This window comes from Phyllobates terribilis, unplaced genomic scaffold, assembly GCF_046119375.1.
Source record: "Phyllobates terribilis strain yellow unplaced genomic scaffold, ASM4611937v1 Scaffold_11__3_contigs__length_659146591, whole genome shotgun sequence".
Classification (NCBI taxonomy): Eukaryota; Metazoa; Chordata; class Amphibia; order Anura; family Dendrobatidae; genus Phyllobates; species Phyllobates terribilis.
The window spans coordinates 547334668-547351297 of NW_027362771.1; the positions used below are offsets into that span (position 1 = coordinate 547334668).

Genomic DNA, 16630 nt, shown 5'->3' on the forward strand with positions numbered 1-16630 from the left:
GCCACCAACACAACAGGGACTTGGTGCTCCTGGATGCGCAACACACATGAGTGCCTTCTTGCTGCACTACCTGCAACATGACCCTCGAATTGTGAGAATTAGAAATAATCCTGACTACTGGGTTGCCACACTGTTAGATCCCCGGTACAAAAGTAAATTTGCAGAAATTATTCCTGCCATAGAAAGGGATGCACGCATGCAGGAGTATCAGCAGAGACTGTTGCAGAATCTTACATGTGCTTTTCCACAAAATACCAGTGGTGCACGTAGTGAATCTCACAGTTCCAACTTGCCAACCGTGGGACCGTCAAGTGTTCAGCACTCAAACCGTAACAGAACCACAGTATCTGCTGGTAACATCAATTTTGCGGAATCATTTCACCACTTTTTTAGCCCATCCTTTGCAAGGCCACAGGAGACAAGAAGTCTGACACATAGTCAACGCCTAGAGACGATGGTACAGGAGTATCTCCAAGTAAACATTGAAGCCACGACTGTGTCACTGGACCCTTGCTCTTTTTGGGCTTCCAATCTGGATAAATGGCCGGAGCTAGCCACTTACGCCTTGGAGATCTTGTCATGCCCCGCAGCCAGCGTTCTGTCGGAACGTGTGTTCAGCGCTGCTGGTGGTGTGCTGACAGATAAGCGCACGCGGCTCTCCACTGATAATGTAGACAGACTCACGTTCATAAAGATGAACAAATCATGGATCCGAAACGACTTTTCTACCCCTGTGTCAACCTGGGGAGAGTAAAAGCTTGATGATTGGTTAAAATCACCCTACCAACCATTTTAAGCTTTCAAATTACTAATCATGTTTATCTGTATCTTGACTGGAAAATAATTTGGGCTTTGTAGCAGTGTGCAGCACTGATCCTATTAGGCCATCTATACTAAAGCTTCACCAGATTTAAAATTAAAAATAATTTTTAGCTGCATCTAGCCCGGAAAATAATTTTGGGGCTCCGAGATGCGCAAGGCACATAAGTGCCTTCTTGCTGCACTACCTGCAGCATGACCCTCATATTGTCAGAATTCGAAGTAATCATGACTACTGGGTTGCCACACTCTTAGATCCCCCAAACTTTTCGATCAACCTTTTCATTTTAATAAAGACCAAAAAAATGGTCATTTTTGAAATTATAAGCATTAGCAGGTTGTTAGAAACTGAAATCAAACAGTTTTCAACTCAAAACTTTATTCTAGGTGATGTTACATTTTCACATAGGACCCCTTGTTCGAAAGGAGCTTCTGAACTCTCTCGTCCATTGAATTTGTCAGGTTTTGGATGGTTTCTGCTTCAATTGTTTTGCATGAGGACAGAATACCCTCCCAGAGCTGTTGCTTAGATGTGAACTGCCTCCCGCCATCATAGACACTCCTTTTAATGATGCTCCAAAGGTTCTGAATGGGGTAGAGGTCAGGGGAGCATGGGGGTCACACCATAAGTTTGTCCCCTTTTATGCCCATATCAGCCAGAGATGCAGATGTTTTATGTGCAGCATGAGATGGTGCATTATCATGCAGAAAAATGATCTTGCTGTGAAATACACGGTTCTTCTTCTTGAACCATGGCAGGAAGTGCTGTTTGAGAAAATCCACATACATTATGGAGTTCATCTTTAGCGCCTTCAGGGATCCTAAAGGGGCCGACAATCTCTCTCCCCATGATTCCAGCCCAAAACATTACTCCACCTCCTCCTTGTTGGCGCTGTAGCCGTGTTTGCGTGGGGTGTCCATCAACCAGCCATCCTCCACTCCATCCATCTGGACCATCGAGCGCTGCACGGCACTCATCCGTGAACAAAACAGTTTTGAAATCAGTCTTCATGTAATGTTTGGCCCACTGGAGCCGTTTCTGCTTGTGTGAAGTGGATAGAGGAGGTCGACAGGATGGCGTATGCACAGCTGCAAACCTCTGAAGGACCCTGCATCTTGTTGTTCGGGGGACGTTGGAGGCACAAGCAGCTTCAAAAACTTGTCTGCTGCTATGACAAGGCTTTTTTGCCGCTGCTCTTTCAACCTGACGTAATTGCCTGTAGGAAAGAGTCCTCAATTTGCCCTTATCAGCACGCACACGTGTGTACTGTGAATCAGCTACATACTTCTTGATTGCCAAGACACTTCATCCTGATCATCGCACAATGTTGATTGTAGTCATGCCTTGACCTAAACACTCCACAATTTGTTGCTTCTCAGCAGCCGACACATCCTTTTTCTTTCCCATTTTGGCAGAAAATGTAGGCTGCTTAATAATGTGAGAGAGCCTTCTTAAGTAGTCTTGCCTTTCATTGGACACACCTGCCAAACTAATTAGCACAGGTGTCTGCAATTGCTTACAGTGATATAAAGAGCCCTGACACACATCACCATCAATGAGTTTAACTGACAAACAAATTCTTCCCTTATCACTCCTAAACACTTTTTGCATAATAATTTGGAACGCGGTGTACATGTGCTTTTCCACAAAACACCAGCGGTTCACGTAGTGAATCTTACAGTTCTAACTTGCCAACCGTGGTCTGTATGGAATTGTTCAATAAAGGGCCCAAAATTAAGATAACATAGATGGGAGAGGTCTCTATGAATAGGAATTCCTAAGTATTTGATACCCTGTGAGGGCCAGGCAAAGGGAAAGTTGGACTGGATGGAATCCTATATGGATTTGGGGAGGGAGACATCGAGGGCCTCAGACTTCGCTGCATTGATTTTAAAATTTTACCATGTAACAAAGTGATCTATTTCAGCCATAACAGCATGGATGGATATATGTGATTGAGTGATATATACTAGGACATCATCAGCAAATAGAGAGCACTTGTACTCGGTGCCTCCCACCTCAATCCACCTAATATTGGGGTTATGGCGAATTGATGAGAGCAGGTGCTCCGTCACTAGGATGTATAAGAGAGGGGACAGAGGACATCCCTGCCTTGTCCCATTGGTGATTGTGAAAGGTGATGAAAATGTTCTGACGCACCCCCTGGGCCTTGGGACACCCGGAGCCGGACCCTTTTTGGTGGATGCTGGTGGTTGTAGTCTTCGTGGCGGCGACCCGGTTCCGTGGCTCAGGGCGGTCAAACTAGTGGCGGAACTATTTATGTGGTTTTGATGTTTAAATGTCCGACTACGCCACCCGTGGATTGCGGTCAGAGTGAACCGCCGCTACAGGGCAGACCGCTGAGGCTGGTGTTGTGGGTGCAGCAGAGCGTAGCATAACTCCCCACGGGAGGAGTATAGCCTCAGGGCAGTGTATGTGGAGGATGGGGGTGATGGTGCAGGGCAGCAGCAGTAACGACACGGAGTCAGTGATGCAGTGCGGAGGATGGGGGTGATGGTGCAGGGCAGCAGCAGTAACGACACGGAGTCAGTGATGCAGTCCAGGGCCTTTACTCACAGTTCTTATTATCCAGACCACGTCTGCAGGTAACGGCTGCCCACGTCGTACTGTGCTCACCAGGTGAGGGGCTCAGACAACTCCCAGATAACTTTGGAGCACTTCACAGGACCCCCTTTGTGTGTCCTTTGTCTGGCCTTTCTTACCAACACTTCTGTCCAGCTGCCTCGGGCCTCCTCTTGGTAAACTTGGCGCCAGTTTCCCTGACCCTATGTGGTGCCTTCCTAGCGGGTGTAGCGAGGGGCTGCGCCACATAAAATGTCAGAGCCTCCGGTTTCTAGCTGAGGGTCGTTTCCTGCCTCCACTAGTTCGGGGACCGGTTTCCCCCTTTGGCCTGACCCCTCCACGCAGGTGGATTCGGGCGTGCGGTGGCGACTCGCCCGTCCGCACCCCTGGGATCCCTTCATTCCTCGTTCCTGGAGCCTTCTCCGCTCCTCTTCCTTCCTTCTCCCTCTTCCAGGCCTGGGCCTCTGTTACTAGGCCCGCCTCCGGAGCAGAGCTCATGCAGAGCCCCTGCTCCCTGCCACTTCTGCTCAGACTTCTCTGCACTGAACTAAGATGGTGCCCACCTTTTATACTCCCTTCTCAATGCACCCAGGAACTGCTTCCTCCCTGCTCCTGCACTACAGGGTTCCCCTTCCTCAGTGTTCCCTCCCCCCACTCCAGCCAGGGACAGGGACTGTCGTGCCCATCTCAGGGGCATATTGGTCGCCCTGCCCCACGGCAATGTGGTGTAATGCATGCAGGTGTCGGGTCCTGATCCACACTCCATCCTTACCTGAGAGTGAGATATCACACCTCTGGGTGAGGTGCAATACGTCTGTAGCAACCGAGCCCTCAGGGTGCTACAGTTCCATTTATCTTCAGCCTAGGTGACGTATTGCGATACAGGGCCGTGATTTTGGCTATAAAAGGGTCCCCTAGACCCCTACCCCAAGCTTTTTAAGAGAATCATATATGGCGTGCCAGGAGACTCTATGGAATGCTTTCTCAGCATCCAACGAGAGTATCTAATTACAAATTTTTAACTGCATCTAGCCCAGGAAATACTTTGTGCCTAGTAGCAGTGTCTGCTAGTCAGCGGATTATCCCGGCTGTTAAGCAAGCTACACCACCTGTAGTTTAGACACTTAATTTTTTCAAAGGAAATGCTTCGGGACCATGGGATACTCAGTGAAGAGCATCAGGAGGCACCCCAAGGCATAGGGGCTGGGACTGGCAGTAGGATGCCTTGCGGTGGACAGCCGAGCTCGATCCTTATAAAAGCTTTTTAACTGCAGCAGCTTTAGTGGACGCTACTGGAGCTGGAATTACGCGGCTGCTGGCATGAGACTTGCCCTCCAATAGATCCTTGTAAATGGATTTAAAGTGTATTCATTCAAATTAGAGAGACAATTTAAATTAAAAAGCTTAGAGCTGCCTCCACCACAGGGGGGCTCGCTCGACCCACCAGCGGACAGGCACCAGTATTGGGAGAGGGGGGCTGGCCATCAGGGTTCACCGCGGCTCTGGCACAAACCCGGCGACACGGAGGTGGCACGGGCAGGAGCGGACTGGCCGTGTCGGCTTCTCACTTTTTGGATTTTAGAAGGGCATGACATGCCTATATCTGTGTCTCCCCCTCCTTTTACTCCTCCACCTCTTTTATTTTCGCATGACTATATGTACTTGTCACTTTTCCATGTGTTAGTTGTGTCTTCTGAGCAGTTTGTCAGCTTTTGGACACCTTTGAAGGTGTTTTCTATGTGTTTCTATGTGTTTTTGTTTGCCTGCCATTGGTTTTAACGGTGTTCGAAGGTGTTCGACGAACAGTTCGGCGAACACACGGGTGTTCGACGAACCGAACCGAACTCGAACACTACGGGGGTGGCTCAACACTAGCCATAATGTCAGCCAAAACCTACATTCAAGCCTGTAACCGTAATCATCTTGATGTATTTTGCATCCATGCATACAGATGATTAGAACCTATGTCCCTCATGTGTCAGCACCTTTCTGTTTTTTCAAGTTTTTTAAAATTGTCAAAGAAAATATTTACTTATATATTATTTTGTGTTTCACTTCTCTTTACTAGGTTAAATATATAAGCCTGGTATATGGTTACATTATGTGCTCCCCTGGTATTATTAAAGATGAGCTAGTTGGACCTTTCGAAGTTGAAGATGGACTCAAAATTAACTCCCAAACCTACTGCCAGTTTTTAAATATTCAGGTATATTAACCTTTTGTTTTGACAAACAGAACTTTAGTTGTTCAATAATAAAATTAATTAAAGATAATACATATTGCCTAATAATTGTGTACACAGTGTATGTATATAGATATTCGTACACTACCTTCATGAATTTTGGATTTCTGATGAAATATGACATGTATTTTTTCGAGTGGATTAATAAGGAAATCTATCTAAAAACATTTACATGCCACCATATATAATCAGAGGCCAAAGGAGGTACAGTGGAGGCCCTATAAAAGCCATGGGTGGTCATTTCAAGAAGGTTTGTTTATATCTGCCCAAAACAGCTCTGACCTGAAGTGGTTCATTGATGCATGACGGACATCTACCTCCTCTTAACGTTTGATATTTAAAAAGACAATTCAAGCAGAAGCTGTGTCCACAGGGTTTACTGATGGGATCATGCATCTCTCCATTGCAGAGAGGGCAGATAGAACCACGACTCCTGTTGCAAAACATAAAATTAAAATTATTAAATGCCATATCTTATTTTATCTCCTTAATGATCAAGTCTTTTTGAGTTGTATTTTTATTACCACCATTTTAGAGCAAATATACTTTAATGCTTAGCATGAAATAGAAAAAGACGGGTTGGCAATACAGCACAACTTGATGTCATGGTACACCAGATGTCTTGCCTCAGTAAAGGAGAATTCCAATAAAACTTTCAGGATGGTGCTCAGATCCCCACAGTAAAAGACCATTAATGGATCCAGACAGAGGAGAAATGGGATGGCACTCACTAAATGTAGTAATGAAATCTTTTATTTTATTCATAAGGTGCAATACAAATGGGGGAGGTGCAGAGAGCACTAAAAGCAACAGCCATTTCACAAGGCTCTGTGCTTCTTTGGGCCTGATTAAGCTCAGAGCTACGCGAAACGTCCATTGCTTATAGGGCTATCTGCACCTCACCCATTTGTATTGCACCTTATAAAGTCAATAAAAGCTTTTTGCTACTACACTTGGTAGGTGCCATCCCATTTCTGCTCTACCTGGATTAATACAACACCATATTGCTATTTTTTGGGGGGTGGGAAAGGAATGAATGAAAAAAGCAGCAATTCCACTATTGTCCTTTGCAATTTTTTACTTTCACTATTACTGTACAGTAAATTCTATTCTACAGATCAGTATAAAAGCAGAATGATACCTAACATATGGGTATAGTTTTTTTTACTTTTGCACAATTAAAACGTGTTGGGAAAAAAAGGGGGGGGGGGAGTTGTGTTGCTGCATCCTGAGGGCCAAAACCATATTATTTTTCTGACGAGGTACCATGGATTATTTCCTTTCCACTTCACAAATACTTGCTACTTTGTGTTGGTGTATTACATAAAATCCCCTAAAAATACATTTAAGTTTGTGGGTGTAACATGAAAAAATTTGGAAATTTTCATGGGGTATGAATACTTTTACAGTATCTGGGTTGCCAACAGTCCATAAATTCCAGGACAGTCCGTAAAAAAGGCACTTTTTTTGCCCTGTCTGTAAATTTTTTTTTAAGGTGTCTGTGATTTTTTTTGAAGAAATTTATACAGATTATTTTGACTGTAGCTATCATCATTTTACAGTTTACAGTGACCGCAGCTGATGTCTTCATATCAAAATTATGGGTTGTAGACATGTATTGCTTGTAATCATCACGATTTCTAATGGTTTTCCAGTGTGTCTAAAGTGATGGCACCCTTGAAATTGTTCAAGGAAATGAAATATTTCTCCCAGAAAATTATTGCAATTACACACGTTTTGTTATACACATGTTTATTTCCTTTGTATGTCTTGGAACAACACAAAAAAACTGAGAAAAAAAAGGCAAATTGGACATAATTTCACAAACCTCAAAAATGGACCAGACAAAATTGATGGTATCTTTCCAAAATTGTAAGTAAACAACTTTGTTTCAAGCATGTGACGCTCGGTCAAACTCACCTGTGGCAAGTAACAGGTGTGGGCAATATGAAAATCACACCTGAAGCCAGACTAAAAGGGGAGACGTTGACTCAATCTTTACATTGTGTGTCTGTGTGTGCCACAATAAATATGGAGAACAGAAAGAGGAGAAAAGAAGAAAACTCTCTGGGGACCTGAGAACCAAAATTATTAAAAAAAGTCCATCTCCAGAGACCTTGATGTTCCTTTGTCCACGGTGCACAACATAATCAAGAGGTTTACAAGCCATGGCTCTCTAACTATTATCTGTGGACAGCAGAAAGAAATTGATGAAAGGTTGCAATGCAGGATAGTCTGGATGGTAGATAAGCAGCCCCAATCAAGTTCCAAAGAAACTCAAGCTATCCTGCAGGCTTTAGGGTGCATCAGTGTCAGTGCGAACTATCCGTCGACATTTTAATGGAATGAAACGTTATGGCAGGAGGACCCTACTGCTGACACAAACATAAAAAAGCTAGACTGCAGTTTGCCAAAATTCTTCTGGGAAAGCATCTTGTGGACAGATGAGACCAAGATACAGTTTTTCGGTAAAGCACATCATTCTACTGTTTACCGAAAATGGAATGAGGCCTACAAAGAAAAGAACACCGTACCTACAGTCAAATATGGTGGAGGTTCTAAGATGTTTGGTGTTGTTTTGCTGCCTTTGACACTGGGTGTCTTGACTGTGTGCAAGGCATAATCCAATCTGAAGATTACCAAATAATTTTAGGTGGCAATGTAGTGCCCAGAATCAGAAATCTGGGTATGCGTCCTAGGTCATGGGTCTTCCAGCGGGGCAATGATCCCAAACATACTTCAAGAAGCACCAAGAAATGGATGGAAACAAAGAGAGCTCTGGGATCTAAATCCAATTGAACACCTGCAGACAGATCTTAAAATTGCTGTTGGAAGAAGGCGCCTCTCAAATATGAGAGACCTGGAGAAGATTGCCTGGAGCAGTTTGCAAAAGAAGAGTGGTCCAAAATTCCAGTTGAAAGGTATAAGAGGCTTGTTCAGGGCTATATATATATATATATATATATAAATATATATATACCGTATATATTCTAAGGGGACTAAACAGAAACTCAAAAGGAACGATGAAACCATATTAGGTGAGTCAAAAGGGGATCTGTGTCCCAAATGACCCTCGAAGTAACTCCATATACGTAACTGTTTCAAAGTTGAAACAGTTTTTATTGAATACAAATGTTAAACAATTCCTGATATCACATATGTGACACAGAATCAAGCTGAAAGTAACAAATGGTGCCAATAGTACATAGAGTAAAGTAACCACAGTAACCGGAGTTGAAGGATCTAAATAGTAAATCAACACAAACTACATTAAAGATCTAAGCATAATAGCAGAGGTTACAATAGTGGTTCATGCAGTGAAAAAAAAACACACACAGGGGAGATTTATAATGTCATAATGAGCCAGGGTAATGGCCCCATATAGAAAGAATGTCCATGTGTTTATACATGTTAGCATAATGCAATGAAGTCCCAAAACATTCCGGATATGAAGATAGGCACCACAGGAGCAGTCAGCCCAAAGAAGAAGACCCCTAAAGTCCCCTACGCACGTTTCGCTTTTGTCATAACCGCTTCATCATGGGGGATGTGAGAGAATACCTTCCAGAACCTTTTATCTCTATAGTTATTGATCACATGATACGGCCAATGGCCAATGAAAGATGATATCAACAGCGCATGCGCGCCCGATCGTCCGTGTCATAGATCATCCCCCAAAGGCGTCACGAGCCGTACATGTGCGAGAGCAGGGATGCATCACAATGTCTCCCGGGCATGCGTACAGCGCAGAGAGACGCCGCAGGGCACATCAACATCAGATGAAGGGCAGGCGCATGCGAGCATCATCGTAAATGTTATGTATCGGATTAATTTCTCAAATCAGGCCTCAGACTGCGATCAAAGCAAATAACATACTTATAATATAAGAAAAGTAAGTAAATGCAAGTATGCAAAGGGTTCCTCTTGGTGGCACATCTTGTTCAGAGGTAGATAATTCATTCTTTATTTTCACATGGACACCAGATTTCCCCCGGACCCAGGATATCGCATAATGACTCCATAATAACATAGAAAAACAAGTCACTGTCGGGTGAAGAAATCACAAGAAATGCAAATAAGTAAAAACACCAGCAAATACATAATAAGAAAAAAACATATTCAAAAAGGGAAGAGAGAGAAAAATAGAGTAAAGGGAGGTGGTGAATGCTTACAAAAAAGGTGCAAGACTAACGGTCTCATTGAGACAATGAGGTACCATTGATCCCAACGTGGTAATCCACCGGGTCTCTTTCTGGTCAAGTATTTTCTTGAGGTTACCCTCTCTAATGCTTCCATTCACGGTTACCCCTAATAGCTAGTGTCTTGGCATTGCAGTTATGGAACTGCCTAAAATGCCGCAGCAATGTTTTCAATATTGAGGTATCAGCCACTTTGCTAGCTGCGCCAATATCACGGATGTGGTCTCTAACCCTAACTCTCAACTCCTTGGATGTCAAACCCACATAGACCCTGGAGCAGCCGGTCAATGGAACCAGGGATACCCAGCCAGTCTGCCATGCTGGTACTTGCTCGACCTCAAACTGTGTAGCGGCTGCGATCTGACGATCGCAGGCACATTCAGCTCAGAATGGCTGTTGACAAAAGCTTGATTCTGAGTCTGTCACACACTGTACTGTCTCTATATGTGATATCAGGAATTTTTTAACATTAGTATTCAATAAAAACTGTTTTAACTTTGAAGCAATTTAAAGACTCCACTATACTCCTTTGTCTTACATATATTGTAAAGAAGCAGCTGGAAAAATCCTGGATGGAAGGTATGTGTCACCGAGGTGGCTAGCCTCGGTGATGTAAGTCACGGAGACAAAGGCTTCAGCAGCGATATAAGTTGCTGTGAGGGTTTTTCATAGGACCGGATTTTTGTGTACGGGTTTTAGGAGCATCTAGAAGAGCTGGATGAGACTGGCCATTCCCATACCTCCATTCCAGCTTTTGATGGGACTGTTTAAAGGAGTTGTCAGGTCTAAATTGATAAGTCTGCAGTCACTCTGTGTGACTGCAGACTCATGAATTCCCCCAGAGCATGCACTGTGTGCTGCGAGGATTCACCAGTTTCTGAGCCGGGATCAGCGTTATGCATACTCACCGCCAGAGCTTGACCAGCGTATGGAGCTAGGCTGCACCCACTGGAAGGTTGCTTCACTAGATGGGGCACGACCTCGCTCAATACAAGTGTATGGAGTGAGGCCGCGCTCACTAAACGGGCTCTTGCTGGGAGTAAGCATAATGCACACGTACCCGCCGGTTTCTGAGCTGGGAGTGCGTGCGCTGAGGGGATTCATAAGTCTACAGTCACACAAAGTGACTGCAGACTTATCAATTTAGAGTGCACAGCCGCTTTAAGGAAGCTGAGCTGCCTCAGTGCTGTCTGTGTGTGGGAGGTGAAAAGACTACATGGTGGACTTACTGTGTCTCAGGTTCATTACATGTCAAGTGAATGAAAATTATCTGCCTGTGCCACTTGAATGTGTCGACCCTGAGAACAGACTATTTATTTTGTTTTGAAGACTGTGGTTGAAGATAAGCAGTTTCTTTATTTTGAAAATGTATGCAAGAAAATAAATGTTAACCTATTTTTGCCATAAGAACTCTGTGCCTGTATATACCATTGCCAGAAAGCAAGGACCCTTAAAATTGGTGCTTGGAATGAGGGTATAAAATCCCAGGGAACACAGGTGATTGACTTTTGCTAAGTCTCTTTCTTATGGTGGAGTCATGAACACTGACCTTAACTGAGGCAAGTGAGGCCTGCAGTTCTTTGGATGTTATTCTGGAGTCTTTTGTGACCTCTTGGATGAGTCTTCGCTTGCCTCTTGGGGTAATTTTGGTCGGCCGACCACTCCTGGGAAGGTTCACCACTGTTCCATGTTTTCGCCATTAGTGGATAATGTCTCTCACTGTGGTTCGCTGTAGTCCCAAATCTTTAGAAATGGCTTTATAACCTTTTCCAGACTGATAGATCTCAATTACTTTGTTTCTCATTTGTTCCTGAATTTCTTTGGATCGCAGCATGATATCTAGTGTTTGAGGATCTTTTGGTCTACTTCACTTTGTCAGGCAGGTCCAAATAAAGTGATTTCTTGATTGAGAACAGGTGTGGCAGTAGTCAGGCCTGTGTGTGGCCAAGGAAATTGAACTCAGCTTCCCAAAGAGGTCAGGGAGGACCAACCAGTTATTAGGTTTAGGGAACAAAACTTTTTCACACAGGGCCCTGTAGGTTTGGATTTCTTTTTCCCTTAATAATAAAGACCTTCATCTAAAAACTGCATTTTTTGATTACTTGTGTTATCTTTGTCTAATATTTTAATTTGTTTTGTGATCTGGAACATTTAAATGTGACAAACATGCAAAAGAATAAGAAATCAGTAAGGGGCAAACACTTTTTAACACCACTGTATATTTATTTACACAGCGGGTGAAATAAGTATTGAACACATCACCTATTTTCCAAGTAAATATATTTCTAAAGGTGCTATTGACATAAAATTCTCACCAGATGCTGGTAACAACACATCCAATCCACACAGGCAAAGAAATCAAACCATAGATGTTCATAAATTAAGTTATGTGTAATAATGAGAAATGACACAGGGAAAAAGCATTGCACACCTGAAGAAAGAGAGGTGCAAAAAGCCATGAAAAGTTATGACACCAGTTGAAATCTATCAGTAATTAGAAAGCAATCCTGCCACTTAGTCAAAAATAATATCAGCTGGTTCAACTGATGGCCTGTAAAAAGGTGTCTCATTATCAAGGGTAAAACCAGTGAGCTGTCTCAAGACCTTCACAACCTTATTGTTGTAAAACATACTGATGGCATTGGTTACAGAAGAATTCCTAACTACTGAGGTTTTCCCGTGAGCACTGTTGGGGCAATAATCAGGAAGTGGAAAGTACATAATTTCACCATAAACCAGCCATGACAAGGTGCTCCCTGCAAGATTTCAGACAGAGGAATGAAAATAATTAGAGTTGTCCAAGAGCCAAGGACCACCTGTCGATAGCTACAGAAAGACCTGGAATCAGCAGGTACAATTGTTGTAAAGAAAACAGCCTCCACGGCCTTTATGCATGCTTGCCACGCAAGACTCCATTGCATGTTAAAGCAAAAAGCATGTTCAAGCATATCTAAAGTTTGCTCAACAACATTTAGAGAAGCCTTTAAAATACTGGGAGAATATAATTTTGTCAGACGAGACCAAAATTAAACTCTTTGGATCGCATAATGGATGCCATGTTGGGAGGCCAAAAGTCACTGCAAATCATAATAGTAATAGGAGAGGCTGGGCAAGAAATGTTGTGACGACCGAGCTATGGGAGAGGCTGGGGAATAAATGCTATGACTACAGAGTAATGGGAGAGGCTGGGGAAGAAATGCTGTGACTATTGAGTAATGGGAGAGGCTGGAGAAGAAATGCTGTGACTACTGAGTAATGGGAAAGGCTGGAGAAGAAATGCTGTGACTATTGAGTAATGGGAGAGGCTGGGGAAGAAATGCTGTGACTATTGAGTAATGGGAGAGGCTGGAGAAGAAATGCTGCGACTACTGAGTATTGGGAGAGGCTGGAGAAGAAATGCTGTGACTACTGAGCAATGGGGGAGGCTGGGGAAGAAATGTTGTGACTACTGAGTAATGGGAAAGGCTGGAGAAGAAATGCTGTGACTACTGAGTAATGGGAAAGGCTGGAGAAGAAATGCTGTGACTACTGAGTAATGGGATAGGCTGAGGAAGAAATGCTGTGACTACTGAGTAATGGGGGAGGCTGGGGAAGAAATGCTGTGACTACTGAGTAATGGGGGAGGCTGGGGAAGAAATGCTGTGATTACTGAGTAATGGGAAAGGCTGGAGAAGAAATGCTGTGACTACTGAGTAATGGGAGAGGCTGGGGAAGAAATGTTGTGACTACTGAGTTATGGGAAAGGTTAGGGAAGAAATGTTGTGACTACTGAGTAATGTGGGAGGCTGGGGAAGAAATGATGTGACTACTGAGTTATGGGAGAGGCTGGGGAAGAAATGCTGTGACTACTGAGTAATGGGAAAGGTTGGGGAAGAAATGTTGTGACTACTGAGTTATGGGAAAGGTTGGGGAAGAAATGTTGTGACTACTGAGTAATGGGAAAGGCTGGAGAAGAAATGCTGTGACTACTGAGTTATGGGAAAGGTTGGGGAAGAAATGCTGTGACTACTGAGTTATGGGAAAGGTTGGGGAAGAAATGTTGTGACTACTGAGTTATGGGAAAGGTTGGGGAAGAAATGTTGTGACTACTAAGTAATGGGAAAGGCTGGAGAAGAAATGCTGTGACTACTGAGTTATGGGAGAGGCTGGGGAAGAAATGATGTGACTACTGAGTTATGGGAGAGGCTGGGGAAGAAATGCTGTGACTACTGAGTAATGGGGGAGGCTGCGGAAGAAATGTTGTGATTACTGAGTAATGGGAAAGGTTGGGGAAGAAATGATGTGACTACTGAGTAATGGGAAAGGCTGGAGAAGAAATGCTGTGACTACTGAGTTATGGGAAAGGTTGGGGAATAAATGCTGTGACTACTGAGTTATGGGAAAGGCTGGGGAAGAAATGCTATGACTACTGAGTAATGGGGGAGGCTGGGGAAGAAATGCTATGACTACTGAGTAATGGGAGAGGCTGGGGAAGAAATGTTGTGACTACTGAGTAATGGGGGAAGCTGGAGAAGAAATGCTGTGACTACTGAGTAATGGGGGAGGCTGGGGAAGAAATGCTGTGACTACTGAGTAATGGGAAAGGCTGGAGAAGAAATGCTGTGACTACTGAGTTATGGGAAAGGTTGGGGAAGAAATGTTGTGACTACTGAGTAATGGGGGAGGCTGGGGAAGAAATACTGTGACTACTGAGTAATGGGAAAGGCTGGGGAAGAAATGCTATGACTACTGAGTAATGGGAAAGGCTGGAGAAGAAATGCTGTGACTACTGAGTTATGGGAAAGGTTGGGGAAGAAATATTGTGACTACTGAGTAATGGGGGAGGCTGGAGAAGAAATGCTGTGACTACTGAGTAATGGGGGAGGCTGGGGAAGAAATGCTGTGACTACTGAGTAATGGGGGAGGCTGGAGAAGAAATGCTGTGACTACTAGGTAATGGGAAAGGCTGGAGAAGAAATGCTGTGACTACTGAGTAATGGGAAAGGCTGGAGAAGAAATGCTGTGACTACTGAGTTATGGGAAAGGTTGGGGAAGAAATATTGTGACTACTGAGTAATGGGAAAGGTTGGAGAAGAAATGCTGTGACTACTGAGTTATGGGAAAGGTTGGGGAAGAAATATTGTGACTACTGAGTAATGGGGGAGGCTGGGGAAGAAATACTGTGACTACTGAGTAATGGGAAAGGCTGGGGAAGAAATGCTATGACTACTGAGTAATGGGGGAGGCTGGGGAAGAAATGCTGTGACTACTGAGTAATGGGGGAGGCTGGAGAAGAAATGCTGTGACTACTGAGTTATGGGAAAGGCTGGAGAAGAAATGCTGTGACTACTGAGTAATGGGGGAGGCTGGAGAAGAAATGCTGTGACTACTGAGTAATGGGGGAGGCTGGAGAAGAAATGCTGTGACTACTGAGTTATGGGGAAGAAATGCTATGACTACTGAGTAATGGGGGAGGCTGGAGAAGAAATACTGTGACTACTGAGTAATGGGAAAGGCTGGGGAAGAAATGCTATGACTACTGAGTAATGGGGGAGGCTGGAGAAGAAATGCTGTGACTACTGAGTAATGGGGGAGGCTGGGGAAGAAATGCTGTGACTACTGAGTAATGGGAGAGGCTGGGGAAGAAATGCTGTGAGTCCTGATTTATCTACAGTAGTCAAAACAGGAGAACCTCAACCTCCTCACAGTAGAATCATAGAATTCTATGATTCTACTGTGAGGAGGTTGAGGTTCTCCTGTTTTGACTACTGTGTGATGTATCTTTGAAGCCATGATCCTTCCACACTTCAAACACCAAGTAACACTATTAAAGCTTTGATCTAGTTTTTCTTTTTCTTGTGGGATGGAAACTTGTCTCCAAAATTTCCATAAAGAGAAAAATTATTTAAAGGTGTTGTCCCATCAGAGACCTCCACTGACCACCAGGGTTCACTGGAACCTAGTTAGGGATACTCCAGACAACAGCAAGAGTCAATAGCAATTAGGGATGAAGTTATTGTGGAGAGAGGGACATTTAAGTGGGATACATTGTAATAAAAAGTAATAGCTTAAAACACTTCCTACCAGAAATTTTGCTCCATGCTCTGCACCGGATTGAACCGTCTGCTTCTTCTTCTGTCCTCTATCTCTCTGTTAGCTGCTTGTCTCTCCTCTTTTATTCTTCTCTAGTAACTCCTCCTTTCAAAGGTTTCACAAGCAGTAATAGAAACTGAAACTTTGCACTGTATCCACTTAGACTATGTGCCCACGATGCCGAAATGCTCCGGATTTTTCCTGAGTGTTTGGCAGGGTGCCCACGTAGCGTTTTTCAAGCGTTTATGCTGCGGAATTTCCGCAGCGTAAACGCTTGTGAAACGCTAGGTAATCCGCACCCCATGGTCCCCAAGGTGATTCCGCATGTTCTATGCACATGCTGCGGATTTTTCCGCAGCGTTTATGCTGCGTACAAAAATCGGCAGCATGTCATTTAATTTTGCGGAAGCGCAGCGGAACTCCCGCCATTGACTTGCATTGAGACGCACAGAAACCGCGACTGTACATTTTTACAAGCGGCTTCTATGCGTCTCTATGTGCGGATGGTACCCAGTTCTGGAGGAGAGAAGACTCTCATCCAGACCTGGGTAACATTGTACCTGTAAAAAAAGAATAAAATAACAAATAAAGTTTATACTCACCTGCTGCAGAAATTTTCTGCTTCATTTCTGCATCGTGGGCACATAGCCTTTCTGCATCTCCCTGGCAGAAAAAACGCATGCGGATTGTACATGCAGATTGTACATGCGGATT

The 16630-nt window shown here is 44.0% G+C and overlaps 1 protein-coding gene across 3 annotated transcripts in view; it reads right to left on the minus strand.

The window, feature by feature from the left end:
- Positions 1 to 16019, minus strand: part of LOC141166849 (RING finger protein 112-like) — a 109963-nt gene extending 93944 nt beyond the window's left edge. For 2 of the 3 annotated variants that reach the window (XM_073653963.1, XM_073653962.1), the window contains exons 1-2: positions 15908 to 16019; positions 5928 to 6078 (exon numbers count right to left, since the gene is read on the minus strand). In XM_073653963.1, the coding sequence (XP_073510064.1) occupies positions 5928 to 6078; positions 15908 to 15924 (168 nt within the window). In that variant the 5' untranslated portion in view covers positions 15925 to 16019. The remainder of the gene's footprint in view (positions 1 to 5927; positions 6079 to 15907) is intronic. The other variant, XM_073653964.1, reaches the window with a different exon arrangement.
- Positions 16020 to 16630: the final 611 nt, after the last annotated feature.